Consider the following 26,219-nt stretch of genomic DNA (forward strand, 5'->3'; position numbering starts at 1 on the left):
ATCGTAGCAGAAAGATCATGTCCCGATACTCTAACGGACTGTCTATCCCAAAGCAGGCCGTGAGCAGACGTCTGTTGATGCACGATCGAGGGGAGTTAACTTGTTGAGTTCAACAGTCCGTCTCTGAATATTGGTAGGGAGGATATAGGGAGTTACATAACTTTCCATTTTTTTATCTTGGAATTCCTCTCGATCGTACCGTATATTTAAAACTACTGGTTCTTGATACACTGGTGCAGCCTAGTATTCTAGAGACTCGGTCACTGATGTGGAGGGGTAGGTAGGAATGGGGAATTTAGACTCTGAATGGAATATATCAGAGCAGTTTTCACCGCTGTCTGCGGCAAGGAGAGTCCAGCACTGGAATTTGATATTGGTAGACCGCAGGCGTACTATTGTTTCACCGACCTGGCCGTCCTGTCAAAAGGAGGTGCATTAGCTAGTTTTATTTACACTGACTGACTGACAGAGCAAATGCAACACCAAGAAGGAGTGGTCAGAACTTTATGCCAATTGCAGGGTAGACTGACGTCACTGAGGTATGCTCATGATGTGAAATGCGCCGCTGTGCTGTGCAAGTAGCGAACGATAAATGGGACACGGCGTTGGCGAATGGCCCACTTCGTACCGTGATTTCTCAGCCGACAGTCATTGTAGAACGTGTTGTCGTGTGCCACAGGACACGTGTATAACTAAGAATGCCAGGCCGCCGTCAACGGAGGCATTTCCAGCAGACAGACGACTTTACGAGGGGTATGGTGATCAGGCTGAGAAGGGCAGGTTGGTCGCTTCGTCAAATCGCAGCCGATACCCATAGGGATGTGTCCACGGTGCAGCGCCTGTGGCGAAGATGGTTGGCGCAGGGACATGTGGCACGTGCGAGGGGTCCAGGCGCAGTCCGAGTGAGGTCAGCACGCGAGGATTGGCGCATCCGCCGCCAAGCGGTGGCAGCCCCGCACGCCACGTCAACCGCCATTCTTCAGCATGTGCAAGACACCCTGGCTGTTCCAATATCGACCAGAACAATTTCCCGTCGATTGGTTGAAGGAGGCCTGCACTCCCGGCGTCCGCTCAGAAGACTACCATTGACTCCACAGCATAGACGTGCACGCCTGGCATGGTGCCGGGCTAGAGCGACTTGGATGAGGGAATGGCGGAACGTCGTGTTCTCCGAGGAGTCACGCTTCTGTTCTGTCAGTGATAGCCACCGCAGACGAGTGTGGCGTCGGCGTGGAGAAAGGTCAAATCCGGCAGTAACTGTGGAGTGCCCTACCGCTAGACAACGCGGCATCATGGTTTGGGGCGCTATTGCGTATGATTCCACGTCACCTCTAGTGCGTATTCAAGGCACGTTAAATGCCCACCGCTACGTGCAGCATGTGCTGCGGCCGGTGGCACTCCCGTACCTTCAGGGGCTGCCCAATGCTCTGTTTCAGCAGGATAATGCCCGCCCACACACTGCTCGCATCTCCCAACAGGCTCTACGAGGTGTACAGATGCTTCCGTGGCCAGCGTGCTCTCCGGATCTCTCACCAATCGAACACGTGTGGGATCTCATTGGACGCCGTTTGCAAACTCTGCCCCAGCCTCGTACGGACGACCAACTGTGGCAAATGGTTGACAGAGAATGGAGAACCATCCCTCAGGACACCATCCGCACTCTTATTGACTCTGTACCTCGACGTGTTTCTGCGTGCATCGCCGCTCGCGGTGGTCATACATCCTACTGAATCGATGCCGTGCGCATTGTGTAACCTGCATATCGGTTTGAAATAAACGTCAATTATTCGTCCGTGCCGTCTCTGTTTTTTCCCCAACTTTCATCCCTTTCGAACCACTCCTTCTTGGTGTTGCATTTGCTCTGTCAGTCAGTGTATATAAATCACATTATTTCATTGACGCAACGAAATTAATCAGGATACGCCAGGAACAAGGGGAGAAAGAAAATTAGGAAGCACTTTCACACAAATTGTGGAAACCATGAAAGTTTCTCGGAAGGAAATGGTAAAAGTGTTTCAGGAGAAGGATTTAATTCTTCATGTCTTCCGGTTTCTTGCGTAATTCTTAGCAATTTAAACATGTCTCTGCACTATAGACTTCTCCCCAAAATTAATTAAGTAAGAACATAGGCAGAAAAATAATTTTCCCCTTTTAAATTTCAAGTGGTCGAGAAGAAACTCTAAAATTATTTGGTTTACGTGGATGGTTAATTTTGTCAAGTTTATATCTAGATTGGAGACATGACTTGACCAAACAAACAGTTACACAGGATAACAGCAAAATGAGATACACATTACCTTTGGCAGATCTTTGAATTATACTACCTTGGTGACATCAGGTGTATTTTGACTGTACATGTATGAATGTAACGACACCTTAGACCTACGTTTAAATAATAGCCAAGAATTAATTGTTAACTGAATGTCCATCCTGAGATTCACTCGCAAGTAGTCGAAAATATAACAAATAAAAGGGAGAGTATTGCGAGTTTTATTTCCCGTATACCTTCTTTTAGACTTTCTGTTAATAACTTCCTGTGAATAATATCTCCACCGAGCGAGTGGCTCCGCGGTATCCGTCACGTAGCTGTCAGCTTGCATTCGGGAGCTAGTAGGTTCGAACCCCACTGTCGGCAGCCCTGAAGATAGTTTTCCGTGGTTTCCGATTTTCACAGTAGTCAAATGTTGAGGCTGCGTCTTAATTAAGTTCACGCTTCGTTCTTTCCATTCCTATCCATTTGTTATTCTTACGTCGCCATAAGACGTGTCGGTGCGACGTAACGCAAATTGAAAGAAAAAGGGGGGAAAAAGATCATGTTTCCGGATATTATTCCAATTTGATAAGTGCAATCAGGTGACGGATTGTACTCTCACACACAATGTACTAATGTCAAGGTACAACACCTTAGCTGAATGGCCAGCGTAATTGCCTTCGATTCAGAGAATCCCAGGTTCGATTCTCGGACAGGTGGGGAATTTAGACGCGTCTGAAAAATGTCTTTGATTCTGGAATTGGATGTTTACTGTGCATTACAGTATTTCTTATACGGCATATACAACACATCACATTTTAAACCACCTTCCTTTTAGGGTAGGGGTGGTAGAGTAAAATGCACGGTATTCCCTACCTGTCGTAAGAAGAGACTAAAAGGGGTGAGGTCCTCTTAAATTGGGAGCTTGGGTTGGCGACAACTGGACCCTTAGCTGATTCCTGGCGTCGTATCCCCTTACTCGTGTCAAAATTCTTACTTTTACCTATCCTATCCGAATTCTCTTGGTCAACTTTTGGACTTATGGTGACGATGGAATAGGAACGTCCTACGATTTGGAAGGAAGCGAACGTGTCTTTAATTAAGGTACAGCCCCAGCATTTGTCTGATGTGAAAATGGGAAACCACGTCAGGGCTGCCGCCAGTGGGGTTCGAACCCACTATCTCCCGAATTCAAGCTCACAACTACGTGACCCTAATCGCACGATCAGCTCGCTCGGTCAAAGACGAAATAGTGAATACATCCCTTCACATAGGGTTGGAGTCAGAAAGGGCACCTAGACGTAAAACTGGTCTAAAGTCACAGATATTGCCAATCTCAAACAACTGGAGAAAAAGGGCAGGAGCAAGAAGAAGAAAATATAACTAGCAACAAAATGAATATAAGTTTTGTAAACAGCAACAACAACATCAACAACAACAACTACTTTCTTCACCTTATTCCAGTTATTCCTGTGGTCGCTGGAGCCGTACAGGCTCATTTGGGTTTTGGACAGGGATTTAAAACCGGATGCCCTTCCTGACACCACGTGACTCTTGAGTTATAGATCTCGATTCTGGATAGGCCGGGATTCGAACTTCAGATTTCCAGCTGGGAGGTCAGCAGCTAAGTCACTGAGCTAATCACGCCGTCCAGTAGAAATTGTGTGAACTATAAGTGAAAATCCTTATTGCGAACATACAACATCGTAAGTTCCGCCATAAGGATTAAATAAGAAAGACTTTTGGATTATGTAGATGGTAATCAAGTCATTCCTACCTTGGACTGTAGTGACGAACTGCAGTGCACTGTAACTGTCCGATAGACGTCGGATCACATTTATTTGCTCCAACGTAAGTTGAACGGCATCCTTGTATTGCGCGTCACATGGGACGTAGGCTGACCAAAACTGGAACAGAAGAAAATGTTCGAGTTTATTTAGAAGGTTCCTGTAATGCTTGAGTTCATATAGGAATCTCGTATGGCGGGATTTGTATGTCTAGGATTTGGAAGAATACGACCGTGGTCTGCAGGACAGGTTCTGTCTAGGCATTTCTACCCCAGGGGCTCTTAACTTGGGAGCGTGCGTTGGCGACCACACCTCTCGTAGCTGAGTCCTGGAATTACTTCCACTCACTTGTGCCAAGCTCCTCACTTTCATACTAACCTATCTGAGCTCCGTTGCTCAACTATTGTTCTTTTCCTACCCCGATGCTATTAGAATATTCGATGCCTAGGGATTCATTCATTTTCACGCCCTTAGTTTTTCTTTTCAATTGGTTTTACGTCGCACCGACACAGATATGTCTTATGGCGACGACGGGACAAAAAAGGCCTGGGAGTGAGAAGGAAGCGGCCGTGGCCTTAATTAAGGTACAGCCCCAGCATTTGCCTGGTGTGAAAATGGAAGAGCACGGAAAACCATCTTTAGGGCTGCCGACAGTGGGGTTCGAACCCAGTATCTCCCGGATGCGAGATCATGGCTGCACGCCCCTAACCGCACGGTCAACTCGCCCGGTTAAATAAATAATAATAATAAACTAACAAAAGATACATACAACAAGAAATTCCTTTCATGCGGGACCAAAATTAAACATTATAAAACTGTCATTAAACCAGAAGCACTAGACGCAGCAGAAACACTAAACATGAATTTCAAAGGCCAGATGGAGAAATACGAGCTAAAAGAAAGGAAAATGTTAAAGATCATAGGACCAAACTTTCAGGACAATAAGATAACATACATCAAGGATAAAACGCTCTACAAGAAAATTTAAAAAAAAAACCTCTCGGATACTATGCGAAAAAGAAGGATACATTTTACGTTTATCTTCTCAGAATTAACTCTAATAGATTAACCAAACAAATCTTTGACTTTTTCCGTAACCGCAAAACAAAATACAACTGGCATAAAGAAACTCAAAAAATCTAATAGAATTTACATAAAGTTCAGTATTCTATCGAACAGCTATAGTAATAACTCAGGACGAAAATATAAGGTTCAAAGCAACTCTTCATTAAAAGCCAAACCTATTATCTTGGAAGATGAGAAGAAACGAAGAAATACTGGGCACTAAGAGAATAACAACACATAAAGAAATGATTGATTCAACGTACCCCAAAGAGGGTGAAACGAAACAATAATAACATTAATCATTTGTGTGGCCTCAGCTACCACGGTGCGAGTTTAACGAAAAGGTTAAATCAAGGCGACCTGCCAACCAATTTCGATATTTCGATTGCCCTGTTATCTAGCAACGAAAGCTGAATTCTACTGGGCCGGAAACTCTGGCTGAGTTAATTTAATTTTGTCGGGTGACATGGACTGCCAAGATTTTTGACCGTCCTTCAAAACTCGACTGCCTCAGCCGGGATCGAACCCGGCAATTTGGGATCATGAGTCGGACACTCTACTGCTGATCCACTGAGGCAACGTGGTAAGATTTTCAATGAACACACAAGAACATCGCTGTTACATAGGATGTCCACAGTATGATGAAATGACCGATTCTGAACACGAATACGACAGTTCCCTCGTTAGAGCAATAAAAATAATATTTATAGCAGGTTTGGTTATATATAGATGGCCAAGATTTCGCTTAACATGATACATTAACTTCCATAGTAAAACGATAACGAAGAAACCGTGATGATTTGTAGAGTGAGAAATTCTGTAGGTGTTATCAAACCTTACTTGCAGTATACAGCGTTGTATGTAACCTTAAAACAAAACTATCGGTGTACTTCCACATGTCCTAACTGCTCTGAGCCCCCCAGCTATCATTTAGCAGTTAATTGTAAGAGCACAATGTGTTTTCTGGAAAATCAATAATTACCATTAAATTTAGGATATGGTAATTGATCATTTACCCATTTCCATAGAAATCTATCTGGCTCAACCTGAACAGCTCCTTTTTGAGCCCTCGTGCATGCTCCTAGTTTTGCGGTAAACTTTTGAATCACACTGTGTGTACATTAACATCGTATATAGCCTACACATTCTGGGTATCATGAAAATTGAATACATCTTCTTTATATATTTCCAGTAATGAGTCATTCTCTTACCTGTGCTCCCAGCATGCCCTCCCGCAGACGTGGGAGGTCAGTCTGTGACCATGAGCTGGTTGCCCAAGGTGGAACTTGGCGTAGGTCTGCGGAGAAGTTGAACCTGTGAAGTTGATTGTGGACAAACTTCCTGAGATTCCAAGCCAAGTCATTATGTCTGAAAACACGGAGAATCGAATACAAAACATTACTAAATCCAGTTCACAATTACAACTTAAAGCAGTATTACAAACAATCTCTACAACAGCGGTTATTGTACAGTCGAGTCAGATTAATTATTATGACCATCTTCTACAATTGACGTTGGCAGCACGTAAATTCAATCAATCAATCAATCAATCAATCAATCAATCAATCAATCAATCAATCAATCAATCAATCAATCAATCAATCAATCAATCAATCAATCAATCACTACCGATCTGAATTTATGGCAGTCGCCCAGGTGGCAAATCCCCTATCAGTTGTTTTCCTAGCCTTTTCTTAAATGATTTCAAAGAAATTGGAAATTTATTGAACATCCCCGTTGTTAAATAATTCCAATCCTTAACTCCCCTTCCTATGAATGAATATTTGCCCCAATTTTCTGTCATGAATTCCAACTTTATCTTCATATTGTGATCTTTCCTACTTTTAAAGACGCCACTCAAACTTATGCGTCTACTAATGTTATTCCACGCCATCTCTCCGCTGACAGCTCGGAACATACCACTTAGTCGAACAGCTCGTCTTCTTTCTCCCAATTCTTCCCAGCCCAAACTTTGCAACATTTTTCTAACGCTACTCTTTTGTCGGAAATCACCCAGAACAAATCGAGCTGCTTTTCATAACATTTCGTAAGCTGGCGTAGTTTATGTAGCCTGTATAGAGACCGTTGCTACCATGGATAAAAGTAGGCGAGAGCTGGATCGAAACCACGGCCGCAGGTGTTTTGGTCGTCGAATACGTCGCATCGCATGGGTGTTCGCTGGGCTTTAGAAAGACATTAATACGTAGAATTTAGGATCAGTTTTTTTAACTTTTTTCTTTCTTTGTCCCGCGTGACACTTGGTGTCACACTTTTAAACGCTCGAGCACAAGTTAAGGCGGCCTGGTTGAAATGATGCCAAGTCAAGGGCCTCCTTTATAACCCCAAAACCGTGCCGTGTCTCAAATCGAACATCTACCACGTAGTCGTCCGCCCAGTGATGCTGTATGGGTCCGAATGTTGGTCTGCGATAAACAGATACGAGCAGAACCAGTACGTAACTGAGATGCGCATGCTAAGATGGACGCTAAGAATCATGCGACTGGACCACATTAAAAACGAAGAGGTCTAGAAATATTTTAGCGTTGCCCAGCTCCAGACAAAATGAGAGAAACGATATTACGGTGGTATGAGCACGTGGCTAGAACTGACGAAGAATCCATCGCGAAGCTGGTACTAACAGTTAGCCCCGTTGCACAACAGCTTCGAGGCCGACTTGGAAAAGGAGTGGATGGACTGCTTGGGAGAGGACATTTGAACAGTAGTGTTAACCTTGCCATGAGTCTAAAACGACAGTTAAGCGAATTCTGCTGCGCATGGTACTTCAAAACAAAGGGATAGTTATTGCATGCCTGCTTACGATGTTACTGTGCATTAGCGAAAGAAAAGCTAAAGTTTGTACGGGACTGCTAGATGTGGTGAAGGGTTGCCTTCTCCAAGAAAAGTTTTCTTCATAATTAAACAGAATAAATATGGCGTTTCGGACAGGACATAGCAGATAACAATCACATCACATCACATCACAAGATCATTCATATGGAAGATATTCCCAACAGATTTGGTTATTAATCCACCCTTACAGATCATGTACACCCATACATAGTGATTGCTTCCCTGGGAGATATGGGATCTTCCAGCAAGACAATGTGACACGTCATGAAATGTGTGAAATGCAAAAGGATAGACCCCTACATAAGATGAGAAGAATGCCAAAGAGAAGAAACAAGAAAACATCTTTTTGTCTATACTCTTGTCTTGTTAATGTTGTGAAATCACTCCATTTCCAATCTCCAGAATACATTCTCATTTTTTTCCCCACACCAAGTTAAGGTTACTCACAAATACAGATGTCGATAGATATTGAGTAGACAAAACGAATGGTATCACCCGGGAGTTGCTATCGCATGGCATTTCCACGTTATAATAATGTTATTGCTCATGCCGAACTCCAATTTACTCTTCGGACCTTCCCCTTTTTCAATTCATTTATTATACTTTTTGTACTTTTCATAGCTTTCAAATTATTGAAAGATGTCTTCTGTACACGTTTTTGGGACCCTCAGATTTTTTACCAAGACTGGAAAGAAACGATAAACGTATTGTACGCGGAAGGAGTGACTTATCTGACTTCATAAAGGGATAGTTGTGGGTTCCCGGGTAATGGGTGGCAGTGTTTCTGCCACAGCGCTCTTTGTGAACTGTTCGCGTTCTGTTGTGGTAAAACTGTATCATGCATGAACCAATGGCATAATTACGAATAACCAACGTGGAATTTGACGAATACCACATACTAGTGATGTGAGAGCTGGTTGTAGCCTACGAGGGTGCTTGAAAGCCGATTGATACGCTACAGTGGATCAGCTCACTGCCAAAATGACCAGAGGAGCGACCAGACATGTGTCTAAAACAACAGTTCAGCGAATCCTGCTGCGCATGGTACTCCAAAACAAAGGGATGTTGATTGCATCTGTGCTTACGGAGTTACTGTGCATTAGCGAAAAGAATGCTGAAGTTTGGAAGGACCTTGTAGAATTGGTGAAGGGTTGCTTTCTCCAAAAATAATTTTCTTCCTCATTGAACGGAATATATGTGACATTTCAGGCAGGAAATAGCAGAAAAAAAACACCATGCAACCACTGATGGGGAGACGGGAGGGGGGAGCGATAAGTGATGGCGGCAACGTTATGTTTTCGTGACATTTTTTGACAATATCCCTGTGCAAGTCTTTCCCAGACAATTTGGTAATGAATCCACCCTTAGAGATCATGTACATCCGTACGTACTGATTGTTTCTCTGGGAAAGATGAGATCTACCGACAAGACAATATGACACATCATACAGATAAATATGTCTAACGGTGGTTAGAAGAGTAAGGCCAAGGTCGAGCACTTCCAATTATGGGATGCACAAAGAGTATCATAGTTCCAGATACCTGTGATAACCTACGACATTTATTGAGTCACTCCCAGCTGCTCATCATTTCCCCCAGAGAGATCAGACAAGTATCAGCAGCTATTTGAATCAACTCGTGTGGTATTGCTGGAAACCGGTAACCGAACTACGTTCGGGAAAGCGTATTATTCAAGCTATGAATATCCCATTTGTCGATCCATCGAACCACCCCACTCTCAGAGTATTCGCTTATTTTTCCCGTGGGGGGGGGGGGGGCACCACTTTGAAAACGCATGTCTAAAGCAAGGATAACTGGGTACTGGGCTCCCTTTCCTCAACAGGTCCGCCCGGGCGTGAGACCAGCCCACCCAACGCCCTGTTGGACCGAAATTGGTGCAAGTTTTTAGGGGGGATCAACACACACACACGGCAGTATCAATCGCGGGCACTCAAAATCACAGTGCATTCAGTGATTAGCCGTGACGGGGTACCTCCATTCGGTAACCCTCTGGCACAAACATCTTAAGAATAGCCCCCAAGAACAAATTTTTCGCCTTGGGACAATCCCAGTACAATAAACGTCCTCTATCATCCAACACGAAGAAGAAAACAAACCCTACTGAGGCAACAATTGAAACTCCCTCACCTTCTGGAACCATCTCAGCTACTGACTGCTTAGGGAACAATACTCTATTGAGCCCAACAGCGCACTACAACACCTTCTGACTTCCACGCCTGGTGTCTCTACAAAACGTAGAGCCGAGGATCTTTCATCAACACCCACCGCTCAAGAAAACGAGAAGGAATCACGTCAAATAACTGAAGAAAATGACTTCTGAAATGTGTATAAATAATACGCGGCAATCCGGTGTGAAGTTCATGTGGAACCAATTACAAAACCAAACTCTTTTGAAGAACTGGAGGAAGAACAGGATGACCAACTTCAATCACAACCACCAAGTAACGTCAGAGTCAGGACGCCACCTATAACAATCGCCCGCAACTGTCAACCGTCATACATGCGCTAGCCCCCCCCCCCCCACTTTACCTAACGGAGCCCTTAAGTATCAGTTAAACACAATGATTATTACAATATACTTCAGTTCTTCGTAAATGAAAAAATTGAATCACGCCACCACCCCTGAAGAAATTATCCAACTCGTGAACTTCTTGTCAATACTAGACCTAGTGACATACAGGAAGCCCTGACAGACCTCGGATACTCTATGAAAGCCGTCAGCCAACTCATGAAGTCTTAACTGCGAGGGAAACAAAGAAAAAGAAGGTGGACGCAAACGAGCGCCTATCCCACTGTACGGGGTGAGACTTGACAACTCAGAGAAGTCTAACGAAATCCTTTACTTCCATTACTTACAAGACAACTACGTAGAAGTTGAACGCTACAGAAGAACGTCTGTCACCCCCCCCCCTCTCCCACAATGCAAGGGATGCCAGAGGCCTGGTCGCACCTAAAAGCAACAACAACAACAAAAACCTGTCGCTTGGCCCCACAGGTAATCACGCTACTACAGACTGCCCTATGAATGCCTGGAAGGGCTTGGAATGCTGCAACTGTGGTGGCGAACATCCCGCAAGTACAAAGATTGCATCACCACTAAAGCAGCCAAACCAAATAGCAAAGAAACTCTTAAAGCACCAGCCATTACTGGGCCAACTAGACCACAAGTAGACATAAACAACTTGAAATAATTTCTAGCTTTACGGTAAGAATATCAAGCTGTCAACGCAAACAGACACCTGAAATCCAGGACTCCATTATCAATAGTCATTCAATTAACAGCTTCAGTCTTAGCACGCACGAACCACCAGCCCACTAAAATATATATCACTCATCCCGGGAAAAACAAGACAAGTCAAATTTTCTAACATCAGTGCTCTCCATCCTTTAACACTAACGAAATAAGACATTTCGGCATAATATTGAAGAAATAGCGTAATTTTATTTCCAGATCCCTTAAGAATACAAAACAATCCGTGGTATTAACTAGATAAGTTATCTTGTTAAAATTCGGAATGTTGTTAGTAAAAGTAGCCTCGAACAATAAGTCGGTTTGTCTCGTATGTAACACATTTTCTGTGGTTACTGTGGATGTGGACATTATTATCTTGTGAATAAATTATTAGCAGTGAATTTACACAGCTGATTCTGTTAAAGAGAACTGTAAAATCTTACGAGCTAACAATACACAAATATGACTTACACGCTTTGGTTTTCAATGGTTCACATAAGAAAATGATACCTGATCAATATTGGCGAAGTCAGTTTCATTCACGACCCAAAGCGGATACTTCATGCATTTTTCTGAATAAACAAAATCCAATCAAAAGCACTATTTGAACCTGTGTTTCATATAAAGCATGTTTTGACAAAATTTGGTGAATCGATGATTTCTTATTGTTTTGTAACAAAAGAATGCTTCCCCTGAGAACCTTGATTTCTTCACTTACCGTGTTATTCCCCGGGATGAGTGATATAATGATCAAATATAGGTCTTTTCTGCTCTGATGGCGGGCGGCCTACATGCTGTCAGGGGAAGCGGGGAGCATGGAGCCGACCAATCCAGCACGGCGTGAGGGGCCGTTAAGGGAAAGAGACAGAGGCCACTATTACAACGTTGCCAGGAGCGCCCGCGCGCGTGTTAAGGTTGTGTTGAAATTTACATAATTTTGAAATACAGAGCTTCGTATGTTATAGTTCGAGTATGGCCTGTGGATGAGTTTTATTTTTTATGTATTTATTTTTAATATTTTATTATATCTTCGATGTAGTACGATACGAGTTAATTAGTAATGCATATAAAAAGTGCATTGACAACAGACCGAAAAATAATTCGTTCAAAATTACAGAGTTACACAAAACATTTGTTCAGTGTAGGGCATTCACGCTTTACGTAATGCCGTAACTGAGGAGAGCTCTTCTTATTACATCTTTATGGAATCCGTCGATTGCCTTTGTTATACAGTTCCTTTTGATTCGTTTGCGCGGTGATTGAAATGACAACTTGACAAGCTTCCGACATTCTCTGCTGCACTGTATACCCACTCACTAAAGGACCATTATTTTCTGCTTCCTTTTGAAAATATTCATTAACATTGCTGATCAATTTTCTACCCTGGCTCCTTATCTCCTTCCTCTTCGCCATTGTAAGATATATATAGTGCAGTTATTACATACAACAACACAAAGCAATGCAAATAGAAACAAACTAACGTCACATCACATGTCACGAACACGCTAATCGAAGAATGCAGTAAAAGACGCGGCAAGAATTACTCATAAAACAAGAATTATCCTAAAACAAACTCGTCAAGCCAGCTCTTTGTAATACCCACACGCACACTGCGAGGCTACTCGGCAACACAGCAGTTCGGAGAGTGAAGTGAGCGCGGCAAACTCCCCGGGAGACTGAGTAGTTCTCAGCGCCACCGCGAGGCGATCTTTTATCTGATTGGGCAGTGACATACTGCCTGCACCCCACTTCTCCTGACAGCATGTAGGCCGCCCGCCATCAGAGCAGAAAGGACCTATAACAAGGAAGAAACTAGACACAAACTCCATAATCTCCGTATCCACGAACAGTGCGGCCTCCTCTCGGATAAACTTCACGCCACTGGAATAGCAACTCACATCTATGGAATTAGGTTTAACATCCTTTATCCACGAGAACCGCACTTCAACGCAAGTTGGTCCGGAGTATCTGTTAATAAATAATGGCAACAATCAGTGTGACATGTTCCTGAGTCGCTGACTAAATTTACAAACATATATAAATCTGCATTTAACTTGAAAAATCTGGATTTTAAAATGGAAATCTGAATATCTGCATTTAACATGGAAATTATGAAAATTAACATTCATTAAATAAAATACACACTCGTCGAACCTTGTACTCACACTTACTTGTTACCTGCTTACTTACACATACGTTATTTGAAGGGCGCCAGCTGTCACTCAGTACAGCAATAATAGAATGAGACTCTTGACTATCTCTAGGGAGTGGGGTAATAAGCTTACTTTTGACAACATACCATATAAGTTCTGGGAAAAGGAGACTGGCGTTCGGTTTCCCCATTAATTTTGAGGTTAAGATATTTTACTTTCAATGAAATGAAACTATGAATTCGTTTGATAGAACAATATATATTCTTTAAATAATATATCAAAAAATAGTGAGTCTTGTTGCGATAAAACAGATGAGAATATGAAATTATGACATTGCAACTGAAAGAAACTAGGCATGAATTTGAATTCTTCTTGACCGGACATTTAACAATTTATACGAAATATTTCCCTCACTGATTCACTTGACTGTACCTTCAACACTTTGAGTGTAATTACGACGTAATCCATTGCTCTGGTGTTTACTGTAGATGTGTCACGCCTAACGTGGTGATACATCCTTGCGACTGCTTCTTCTCCATATCATCTGACTTCTTTGTAAGTCAATATGGTATGACCTCTTGGCAGGTCCAGGGTTGCCCTCTCTGACTCCTTGGTAAGCCTTGCGTCCGCGTCTTCCACTAAGTGACGGACCAACCATTTGGTCTCACTCTCTCAATGACCAATAATTAATGGCTCACTGTCTGCTCCATCTCTCGTTCACACTCGTTCACTGACCAACTAAGGCCTCTTGATCTAGTAGACTACTTCACTGTACTGCATCCGTATAAGTAATGACTGACGCTACAATATGGAGCGACCTTATATAGACGTTGGTTGACACAACTACGTAATCTCCAGAAATAACAATGACATACTCCCACCTACGCGACAGATATTACATACAGTGGTGAAATAGCCCCGCGGCGAGTAACTCCGTGCGCGCGTTGCTAAATAAATACGATGACGTAGCCAAGGCGCGGCGATGACTTGGCAGAATCGCCACTAATCTTGCACAATGTCCCAACGTCACACTCAATCTCTGATATATATAACAATTCTCACTGTACAGGTATTGAGTGTTATACTACACATACGTATATATGTATACATCTAAGTGCAATCTTGCAAGCAACAGGCAATTGCAAAATTGAATAAAACGGATAATTACAATAATAGTACAATATCACAGATAACATAATAATAATAATAATAATAAAATACAGATAAAATCATACAATAATAAAAGTACAGATATCATCTTGTAACGGGATTTGAACCGTTACAATTCGCCTCCCTCATAAATAAATCGAAGAACAAAGAATCGATTGATTTATGAACAAAATTATATATATAACACTGACACAGATAAACACTTTAAATGAGTATACAACAATAATTTTCTTTTTCAGCATCCATACATTTTATAATACATCACATATATGAGAATTCTTCTCGCACATTGTCATCGCAGATAACTGTCCAGTGTCCCATTCTCATACAATTCACAAGAGCATAGCCCTTAATTTAACACACACAAATAATTTCAATCAATATACAACATTCTTCTCCTTTTTTTTAACATATCAAAATATTTTGTGAAAATTCACTTATATGAGAACTTTTCTTGCATATTGTTATCGCAGATAACTGTTCAATGTCCTGTTCTCCGTTTTTTTTTGTCACACAGTACATGACAATGTAGCACTTATTCTTCCAATACACCAATACGACACTTGGTTCACACGCAAATCGTAGATGTTAGTTTTATTTTGCCAGTTTCTCACAAAATATAATCATCTTACTCTTATTTCAACAAATCTCACGTGAAATACTTCTTTAAGTTCTTAATGTTATAAGTACCGACAATCTTCCCTTCCTGATCTTTTAAGGAATATGCACACTTCCCGATACGGCTCACAATAGTGAAATACCCCTGATACAAAAGAAAGAATTTAGACATATTTCCCGCCTCTGCAGATGATGGGAATGGAACTCTAAGTAGCACCTTGTCACCCAAACTGAATTCGTCCAATTTTGCCCTTTTCTGCTGGCGAATACGTTTATTGCCTGCTTTGATTAAATTTTCCCTAGCCAGCTGGATATAATAATCCTTAGATTTTCCCTCTCCCAAGTCTAAGCCTAGCATACTTGCAATTTGATCGGTTGGCTTCCTACCAACATGAATTTCATACGGCGTACATCCAGTAGACTCGTGTAACGTAGTGTTACACCATCGTTCTACATCACCCAGTCGTGAAAACCACGAACTGTGCTTATCATGTACGTATGCTCTGAATATTCTCCCGATCTCTCTCATGACCCGCTCGACCATATTACCTTGTGGGTATCAAATAGACGAATATATGGCCTTAACACCCAGTTCATTCAACTTGGTAGTCCATATCTTTGAACTGAACTGACTGCCGTGATCTGATAATATTCTGAGTGGACATCCAAACTCAGGAATATATCTGTCAATAACCTGCTTTAGGCAACCCCTTCCCGTAGCTTTTCTCAGGGGATACATTTTGACATATTTGCTGAAGGCATCAATCAAAACGAACACATACCGGTATCCATACCGAGATTTTACTAGTTGCCCGAACAGATCTACGCATATAAGTTGGCCGGGCGTGTCTACAATAACGGCTTGCCGTGGGCCCTCTAACGTCCTGTTAGGATGCTTACTACGTTGACATAGATCACAGGTCGCAAGTAATTTCCTAATACTCCTTCCCATATTCTTCCACACAAAATTCCCTTGAATAGCATAAAGAACCTTGTTTGCCCCAAAATGACCGAGTTCTTTGTGATAATACCAAATCATGTCTTCCTGTAATGCCTTTGGTACACAAACTTTAAATTCTCCAGAATGACACTTCCTTGACAGGAAACCACTACTTAGTTTGTATTCATGTTTCCCTTTCTTCACAAGAACATCTGCCTCCTTATCTCTTAACCAGGTCAGGATAACATTCATCTCATCGTCCCTCTCCTGTTCCACCATGAGATGACGTAATCGATCTCGTTCTGTCATGTTGTCCGTCACATTACCCACACATACCAGCATTCCTTCTCTGATATCTACATACCTGGACTCCGTATTACCTGATAAGTTCCTGCTGAGGAAATCGGCTAAGACATTATCTTTACCTTTAATATGTCGAATAGTGAAGTCATATTCACTGATAGCTAAAATCCACCTTGTCATTCTATTACTTGTTAACTTACATGTCTTAATAAATACTAATGCCTGATGATCTGTCCATATCTCAAACTTATTTCCTAATACATACATCCTAAATTTGCTTAATGAATAAATAATAGCCAAGAACTCAATTTCCGTGATGGTATACCTTTTTTCAGTCAAGCTGAGTCTCCGACTCGCCAAAGAAACAATACCCAAATTTCCTTCGTCATCCCTCTGACACAAACATCCGGAAATGCCCTTTTCTGACGCATCGGTCATGAGTACGAACTCGCGATCAGGCATAGGGTATTTTAACATAACGGCATCATTAAAACCTTTCTTCATCCTAAGAAATGCCTCATCATGTTCAACTGTCCACTTCCATTTAGCTCCACCTTTCAATAAGCCTCTGAATGGCTCTAACAACGCTGCATATTGGATGACAAAACGTCTAAAATAATTACAAACCCCTAAAAATGATTTTAACTGTTTACTATTACGTGGAGTGCTCGTGTTGTTAATCTTCTCTAATCTCGTTTGTTCTGGTTTTACCCCCTGTGCAGATCCAGTGTGCCCCAAAAATGTAATCTGTTGTGTGCAAAATGTTGACTTATCCAGTTTTAATGTGAAGCCTCCCTCTCTAACTTTCTGTAAGACTATGTTCAAATGTTCCATGTGTTCTTCAAAAGTGTGAGATGCTATTGCTACGTCATCAATGTACATGGTAACAAAATCCCCTGTATCCCGACCTAAAACTCTAGACATAGCACGAATCAACGCTGCCGAAGACGTTTTTGTACCAAACGGGACTCTTGCAAATTGATACAAACAATTCTTATATGCGAAAGCTGTGAGAGGTCTGTCCTCTCTTCTGAGGGGAATTTGCCAAAATGAAGAAGACAAATCCATAATGGAAAACCATGTTTTTCCTTCAAAACGCTGAATGAGTTCTTCCACTGTTTCAGGCCTCTGTTGGTCTGCCTCAATCCTCTGATTCATAAGCCTGGCGTCAATACACAGCCTGACTGACCCGTCCTTCTTGGCAACGATAATTAAAGGATTAATACTATGGCTACAAGATGGTTCAATTATTCCGTAATCCAGCATAATGTTTATCTGTTCTTCGACAGCACTAGCATATTTAAGTGGAATGGGGTACTTGGGTCCTACGAATGATGAATGATCATGTACAACAAACTTGTGTTCATATACATGTGTTCTTCCTGGCTTATCACTAAATACATCTCGATGCTCACCTAACATCGAACACAACTGCTCCTTCTGTAATTCACTCAAATTACTTCTGGCCACTGTCTCATACAGACTATGCCTTGGATCCTGTCGTATAGACAAGTGACACACGTCAAAACATCTCCTCTCACTAGGAACACCTTCACTCACCTCCCTAATACCTTTACCAGAACACACGTTATCAACACTTACCTCAGATCCTTCATAATTCACACATACTTGTTTGCTAGTTTTCCCCCAGGACAAACACACACTACCCGAATCAAAATCTAATCTAGCTCCATGATTTGTAAGCCAGTCAGCTCCTAAAATAACTGAATACACCAGATTTGGCACAACAAGGCATGGTTGAAAGTTACATTCATTTTCAATCGTAATTGGTACCGCTATCATTTTATTTACTCTCTGTGACTTGCTACCCACCGCTGTTATAATGAAGGTTTGCCTCACAGGAATCTCTGTTATATTCTGACTTTCTTTCAGAATTTCCTCGTAAAGCTTGGAGCTAATACATGACCTTTCACTACCAGAGTCTAATAATACCTTCACTTTTCTTCTCCATATAATAATTTCTATCATCGGAGTCACTACCTCACTACTTATATCCTCAGTATTATAACTACTTACATCGCTTAACAAATCACTCCTTATATCTAAATTAATACTACTACTTCTTACTTTATTACCTATGACTACGTCATCACTTAAAACATTTGACTTATCACTACTTAGGTCACAATCACGTTGTTCTCTTAAATCTACTTTTACTACACAATTATCTACACTACCTACCTGTTTTTGACAACTTTTACCTTCGGACTGTTCACGTGACCTGTTTATGCAGTCCGCTGAGAGTTTAAAGTGCGCTGGCTCAATGATGGATCCTGAATAACACTCGTGTTAGGCCTATTTTCATCTCTATGACTCAAATCCCCACGCCTCCCATTGTCGGATTGTCTCGGGTAACTCTGCTGACCTCTATCACTATTAAAATTCCTATTAGCCCTCGTCTGATCATAATTGTTTACTCTCCTCTGATAATTATCTGACCTGTTTCCCGCTCCCTCTACATTTCTACTTTGTGGTCGATTGCCACCTATGCTACTCTTCAGAGCCTCAAAACTATCTAGCAATACCTCCATTTCTTTGATAGTACTGACTTTCTGCATACACGCAGCTTCCCTAATCCTATCAGAATAATGTTTTAACATAATCCTTACGATATCGACTTCTGAACCAATACTATTAAGATTTTTCCAGATAAGCACGTGTGCCAGAAAGTATTCTGTCATAGACACCCCCTCCTGTTGTCTATATTTACCAAACATAATCCGTTCTCTCTCACGACCCTGGACATTCTCATCCCAAAACTTATTAATAAACTTCTCTTTAAATTCTTCCAAATTCGACATATTATTACGGTACACTTGAAACCAGGTTTTACTTTCACCGATGAAGGAATTAGACAAGATCTCTAACACGCATTCCCATTCGATAATATTATCCCTCAACTTATTTGCAAATCTTTTCTCAACTAATATTAGAAATTCCATAGGATTAAATTGTTTTCCAGTAAACTTAGGCAAATCTTGGTCCCTATTGTATAAACCACTCGTTACTACTATTTCTCTTGTAATCTGACCTTCTCTCATTTCTTGCCGTAGTACCCTCTGGCAATTCAAAACTTTTTCTTCCGCCACTTTCTCCGCATTCTCTTTCATTATTCTCAATTCTTCCTGTAATTTTTCCTCTTTCTCGGTAACCTTCTGCGACAAAGTTTCTTGTTTATTCTTTAGTTCTCTGACCTGCCCAAGCTCTTTTTCAAACGTTTCTACCTTACTGACACATTCCTTCATATCTTGCCCCACTGCATTATGGATCTTGTCTAGTCTTTTATCTATGATCTCGTGAATTTCTTCCTGATTACTAGAAATCTTATTACTTAACTCTTTGATATTCTCTGTACAAGTTCCTTTGACATGTTCAATTTGTGTATGAAGATCGCTCCGATTCAACTCCATTTTACCTCTAAGGTCAACACACTCTTTATTTACCTTATTTTCTAACTTAGATATTTGATTAGTTACCTCTACTATCTTAGTATCTATTTTATAATTTAGTGATTCACTTAGAGCATCTATTTTCTCATTGGTCACATTAAAATTTTCTTTATTACTGCAATTAATTCTTCCATTTGTTTCTTATTATTTTCATTACTACTAATTACTTGTTCCATTTTACTACTTAGAGAGTCAATCTGTTTATTACAATTTTCATTATTGGTACAAAAAAATTCTTTCATCTCTTTCATTTCTTTCTTATTGTTTTCATTATTAGTACTAATTAATTCTTTCATCTCTTTATTATTTTCCTCCATGCATTTCTGACTATTTTCACTACTACTACTAAAAAATTCTTTCATTCCTTTCATCTCTATCTTACTATTTTCACTCAGTTTTTTACAGTTTTCATTACTGATCTCGGTAAATTTGGACATCATCAAATTTATAAAATCTTGGTTCATTCCCCCCGCGATCTCCTTTTGGGTTTCAGTGTGCTTCTCAATTTCTGCACTTTTCTGAATTACCCCAGAAGCTTCCATCGTCTTCACCTGCTCCCTATTCTGAATTTCACCTTGGATGTCCGCAGAAACAATGACCTCGTCGTCACATGACTTGTTATTGTCTTCCTTGTCCATCTTTGGTTCACTAGTGATAGTACGCGATCTCAAATTAATTTCCCTCTTCAAATCCCTTGACATATCCCCAAAATACAAATATATATCACAAAATTATAGTCCTGAAATTTACCGGTAATAATTCCGTTGGCTTAAATGCGCATGCTCCTCCCAAAATGAACCTATGATATGCTGTCATTCAGAACAAATTCTGAATTTCTTCGTACACCACGTTGCGGAGCCACTTTGTGAACATGTTCCTGAGTCGCTGACTAAATTTACAAACATATATAAATCTGCATTTAACTTGAAAAATCTGGATTTTAAAATGGAAATCTGAATATCTGCATTTAACATGGAAATTATGAAAATTAACATTCATTAAATAAAATACACACTCGTCGAACCTTGTACTCACACTTACTTGTTACCTGCTTACTTACACATACGTTATTTGAAGGGCGCCAGCTGTCACTCAGTACAGCAATAATAGAATGAGACTCTTGACTATCTCTAGGGAGTGGGGTAATAAGCTTACTTTTGACAACATACCATATAAGTTCTGGGAAAAGGAGACTGGCGTTCGGTTTCCCCATTAATTTTGAGGTTAAGATATTTTACTTTCAATGAAATGAAACTATGAATTCGTTTGATAGAACAATATATATTCTTTAAATAATATATCAAAAAATAGTGAGTCTTGTTGCGATAAAACAGATGAGAATATGAAATTATGACATTGCAACTGAAAGAAACTAGGCATGAATTTGAATTCTTCTTGACCGGACATTTAACAATTTATACGAAATATTTCCCTCACTGATTCACTTGACTGTACCTTCAACACTTTGAGTGTAATTACGAAGTAATCCATTGCTCTGGTGTTTACTGTAGATGTGTCACGCCTAACGTGGTGATACATCCTTGCGACTGCTTCTTCTCCATATCATCTGACTTCTTTGTAAGTCAATATGGTATGACCTCTTGGCAGGTCCAGGGTTGCCCTCTCTGACTCCTTGGTAAGCCTTGCGTCCGCGTCTTCCACTAAGTGACGGACCAACCATTTGGTCTCACTCTCTCAATGACCAATAATTAATGGCTCACTGTCTGCTCCATCTCTCGTTCACACTCGTTCACTGACCAACTAAGGCCTCTTGATCTAGTAGACTACTTCACTGTACTGCATCCGTATAAGTAATGACTGACGCTACAATATGGAGCTACCTTATATAGACGTTGGTTGACACAACTACGTAATCTCCAGAAATAACAATGACATACTCCCACCTACGCGACAGATATTACATACAGTGGTGAAATAGCCCCGCGGCGAGTAACTCCGTGCGCGCATTGCTAAATAAATACGATGACGTAGCCAAGGCGCGGCGATGACTTGGCAGAATCGCCACTAATCTTGCACAATGTCCCAACGTCACACTCAATCTCTGATATATATAACAATTCTCACTGTACAGGTATTGAGTGTTATACTACACATACGTATATATGTATACATCTAAGTGCAATCTTGCAAGCAACAGGCAATTGCAAAATTGAATAAAACGGATAATTACAATAATAGTACAATATCACAGATAACATAATAATAATACTGACATAATAATAATAATAATAATAATAAAATACAGATAAAATCATACAATAATAAAAATACAGATATCATCTTGTAACGGGATTTGAACCGTTACATCAGTATGCACCCCACTGCACACAAACGTCTAAGCTACGTATCTTTTACTGGAACGCAGATGGAATTCGGTCGCACAAAGAATTCATCCAGCTACTGCAGGAGTACAACATCGATATTGGCCTTTTTCAAAAAAAAAACAAATCTTAAAGAAAGACATCTCTTCAAAGTCACTGGCTAAAAAATGTACTGGAATGGCCGAATCGGGAAAAAAGGTGGTACTGACATACTTGAACGGCACTACATGGAAATTAAATCATCACCCCCACTTTTCAAACTCTGGAAACCCCACCCCTACAAGTGCTCAAGCAACAAGGACAAATCCTTCTTATTTCTGCCAACGAATCCTCAGGCAAGAAGCTCATCTCCGGTGACTTAGAACTGCTTCTGGCTAAGATCCACCTACCTTTATAGCTGGAGACTTAAACTTAAGGCAAACATGCCTACAGCACAGCAGACTACTGACTACTAAGATATTGTAACGACAAAAATATACTGGCGGTTCGCCTCATTGAACCTAAGTACATTCCAAGAAACCCCACATATAACACTGATGTACTAGATATTGCTGTACTAAAGGACGTTAGACAAACGGTAGACATCAAGACCATTGAAACAACTGACTCTGAACATAACCTAGCCCTAATGACCGTTGAAAACACCCACATATCAAACAAACCGAGCTCTATAAACAACGCCAACATCTTAAAAGAATACCGCACCGATAAATCCCACCCTCTACGAACTACTGAAAAAATGAATACTGCAATAAAGAACCCCGCGGATTGTATCCCGAGCAGCCGCTAAGTTCTCAGGAAACCCACCGACAACAGTTAACCTGAGACGACAAAATTCTAAACCTCATCAAGCAAACGAGAGCTACCAAGAAAGTATGGCAATAATATCAGCCACCAAGATACATCTTACTACAATTACCACACCAAACATTTTAAACGAGAAATAAGCGACTATTCCAACTCAGAGTGGAATAAAACACTCTCCTATCTACAAACTAAGGATGAAAATTCATGGCACATGGCTATGGCAATGCGAACCAATCGCACAGAAATCCCCACATTACGTCACATCCAATCTGAGGCTATATCTGACAGGGATAAAGCTGATTTACTAGCCTCATGCCGCGAAGAACGGTTCAAAACACATCCAAACCCCTCGAGACGAGATCATATTAATCAGGTTGAAGAAGATATACTCTCCCACCTTACTCTAAACCTTAAAGGCACTTCCAGAAAGCGTACATGAGGTACGTAGAGTAATCCACCGGCTGAAGAATAAAAAATTGCCTGGCCCTTGCTACATACCCAACAATGCACTCAAAGAATTACCAATTATTTTTATTGAATACCTTGTAGGAATCTACAATTCAGCTCAAAAACGTGGCTATTTCTCTTCAGTGTGTAAAATAGCCAAAATAATCACCTTTCAAAAATATAGCAAAGGTCACTCAAATAACTACAGGCCCATCAGCCTTGGAAAAATATTCGAGAAAATTATCCAAGTCAGACTCACGAATGACAATCAACAATGACATTCCTAACGAACGATTCGGTTTTCTTCGGGAACACTCCATCACACAGCAGCTAATCCGTGCCATAAACATAATAAAAAAATCCCTAAACTACAATCGTGCCAGACTAGTAGAGGCCTTCCATCTCCATCGAGTCTCGATTCCCGGCCTCCTGTGCAAACTAAAAACAGACAAAACATCGATCACTAATATTGGAGACTTCCAAATACTCCACTGGTCATCTATTATATGTAGCTGTAAAAGGTGAAGAATCCTCATACGAAAGCATCATAGCTGGAGTCCCACAGGGTAGCATTTTGGGCCCCATCCTCTACTTAATTTTCGTTGACAACATCCCTCATACAGAGGGCACTGAAATATATTACACCTTAATCACCGCAGACTCTTTGAAAGTTCACGTTGTAGCCTTGAAAATTCACACAGCCCTCAACTCACTCCAGACATGCCTCGACACCTACAGAATTCGATTAAACCCGACTAAAACCATCTCAATCCTTCACTAACTTCGCTAGAACCACACACCCACCAGCTTCATTCGTGTCTACGTCCGACTCGTTGGCTGAATGGTCAGCGTACTGGCCTTCTGTTCAGAGGGTCCCGGGTTCGATTCCCGGCCGGGTCGGGGATTTTAACCTTCATTGGTTAATTCCGGTGGCCCGGGGGCTGGGTTTTTGTGCTGTCTCCAACATCCCTGCAACTCACACACCACACATAACACTATCCTCCACCACAATAACACGCAGTTACCTACAGATGGCAGATGCCGCCCACCCTCATCGGAGGGTCTGCCTTACAATGGCTGCACTCGGCTAGAAATAGCCACACAAACTTATTATTATTATTATTATTCGTGTCTATGATACCGAAATTCCATGGTTTGACGAAACTAAATATCTCAGCGTAACTTTGGACACACGCCTCAATTTTCGTAGCCACATCAATAACTCTCATGAAAAAGCTAGAAAGACAACATTAAGCATCTACAGCTTAATCTCCCGCCGCTCAGAACTAGTAAGTACCCAATGAAAACCTAATGCCAGGTGCTAACAGGCGAACTGAGCAACATAATATAATAATACAATAAACTAATTATCTTCAAGGCCCTTGTGAAATCCACAATATTGCACGACACCCCTACTTGCAGCCCTACGTTTGCAAGTACATCATAACAAAGTATTAAGGATCATAGCTAACGCACCTCGACATGTCCGTAATACAGTCATCCAACCATCAACGACGAAATCAGCAGGATATCTGAAAGGATTTATAACACTAACTCAGGGATATACAACCCCTTAATAAAAGAACTTCGTGAAGTAGACAAAACGGTCTTCTACAAAAAAAAAAAAAAAAAAAAAAAAAAACACCGCAAATCATTGATATACTCTAACACACCTCAAAAGTTAATACATCACTCTCATAACTGTACTACTCTGTAAATAATGTACATACCGATTTAAATGTATTCCACTAGATAATGAATAATTAAATAGAACATACGACTAATTTAATATATTGTACACATCATGTAAATATTTTCTACTAGCAACCCATGAAATCAGTCATAATATATTGTAAGCCTACTTTCATATAGCACTCTATGGTACAACAATTTAGATAGATGATTAAATAATCAGCAGAAAGTAATCACTAGTTATCCACCTGTAAATACGCAGTGAATTAATTATACTGATACAATTAAGTCTGAAACGTACCATCCACAGCACTAACAATCTTAGTCAATCAATATATTCTCGCTGCTCATCCACACAAAAGATCTCAGGGGCACATATTCTACTGAGTAGGTTGCTCACTTCAAGGGACAATACCTTTCGTAAACGATATCGGTGAAAGTGGTTAAAAATGACAGGCGCCAATAGGCAAACTGCACATCACATTTGTCCAGAGGATTACCTATCTGTTCCCAGTCGTGTATCTCGTAGGCAACGTCCCAGTACAACAAATACACATACTGAACACAATCGCATACATGCCGTACTCTTAACCCTTCAAATATATACAACTCAGTTTACACCGTGGAAAAGTCCTGCAATTTCGATTATGAGCGCCTTGGAAATGAAAAGGATGTCAATATATTTAACAGTTCACGAGTTATTTGAGGCGATCATCTTAGCTGAATAACCCTGTATATCTCTGAAGTCGTCAGAACATTTCTTTCTACTTTGGTCATGTATGTTTGTGAGCGTAAATAAATTCCATCAAGAAAGACAGTACAGTTATATTGAACAAGAAAATGTTTCGAACTCCTGAACACTTGTCTCTGTGTTACCATAGTAACTGAATTATAACATTTCACACTTTTATTCAGAATCTATACATGTAACAAGATCCCCGGAGGGTGTCCGTGTATATTTCTGTGGGCTAATATCCTGAACCATAGAACAGATTTGCATACACGGTTTCCACTGCTGCATGATGTAGCCGTGTCTATGGGAGTTACCCTGAAGCTAGACTAAACGTACGTA

General features: G+C 40.9%; 1 protein-coding gene across 1 annotated transcript in view; it reads right to left on the reverse strand.

Annotated features, from left to right (window-relative positions):
• LOC136875891 (dipeptidase 1-like) overlaps positions 1-26,219 on the reverse strand; it is a 164,269-nt gene that overhangs the window by 97,981 nt on the left and 40,069 nt on the right. The window contains exons 4-6 of the mRNA XM_068228242.1: positions 12,805-13,086; positions 6,315-6,504; positions 4,029-4,158 (exon numbers count right to left, since the gene is read on the reverse strand). Of these exons, the coding sequence (XP_068084343.1) occupies positions 4,029-4,158; positions 6,315-6,504; positions 12,805-13,086 (602 nt within the window). The remainder of the gene's footprint in view (positions 1-4,028; positions 4,159-6,314; positions 6,505-12,804; positions 13,087-26,219) is intronic.

Source organism: Anabrus simplex, chromosome 6, assembly GCF_040414725.1.
Source record: "Anabrus simplex isolate iqAnaSimp1 chromosome 6, ASM4041472v1, whole genome shotgun sequence".
NCBI classification, from domain to species: Eukaryota; Metazoa; Arthropoda; class Insecta; order Orthoptera; family Tettigoniidae; genus Anabrus; species Anabrus simplex.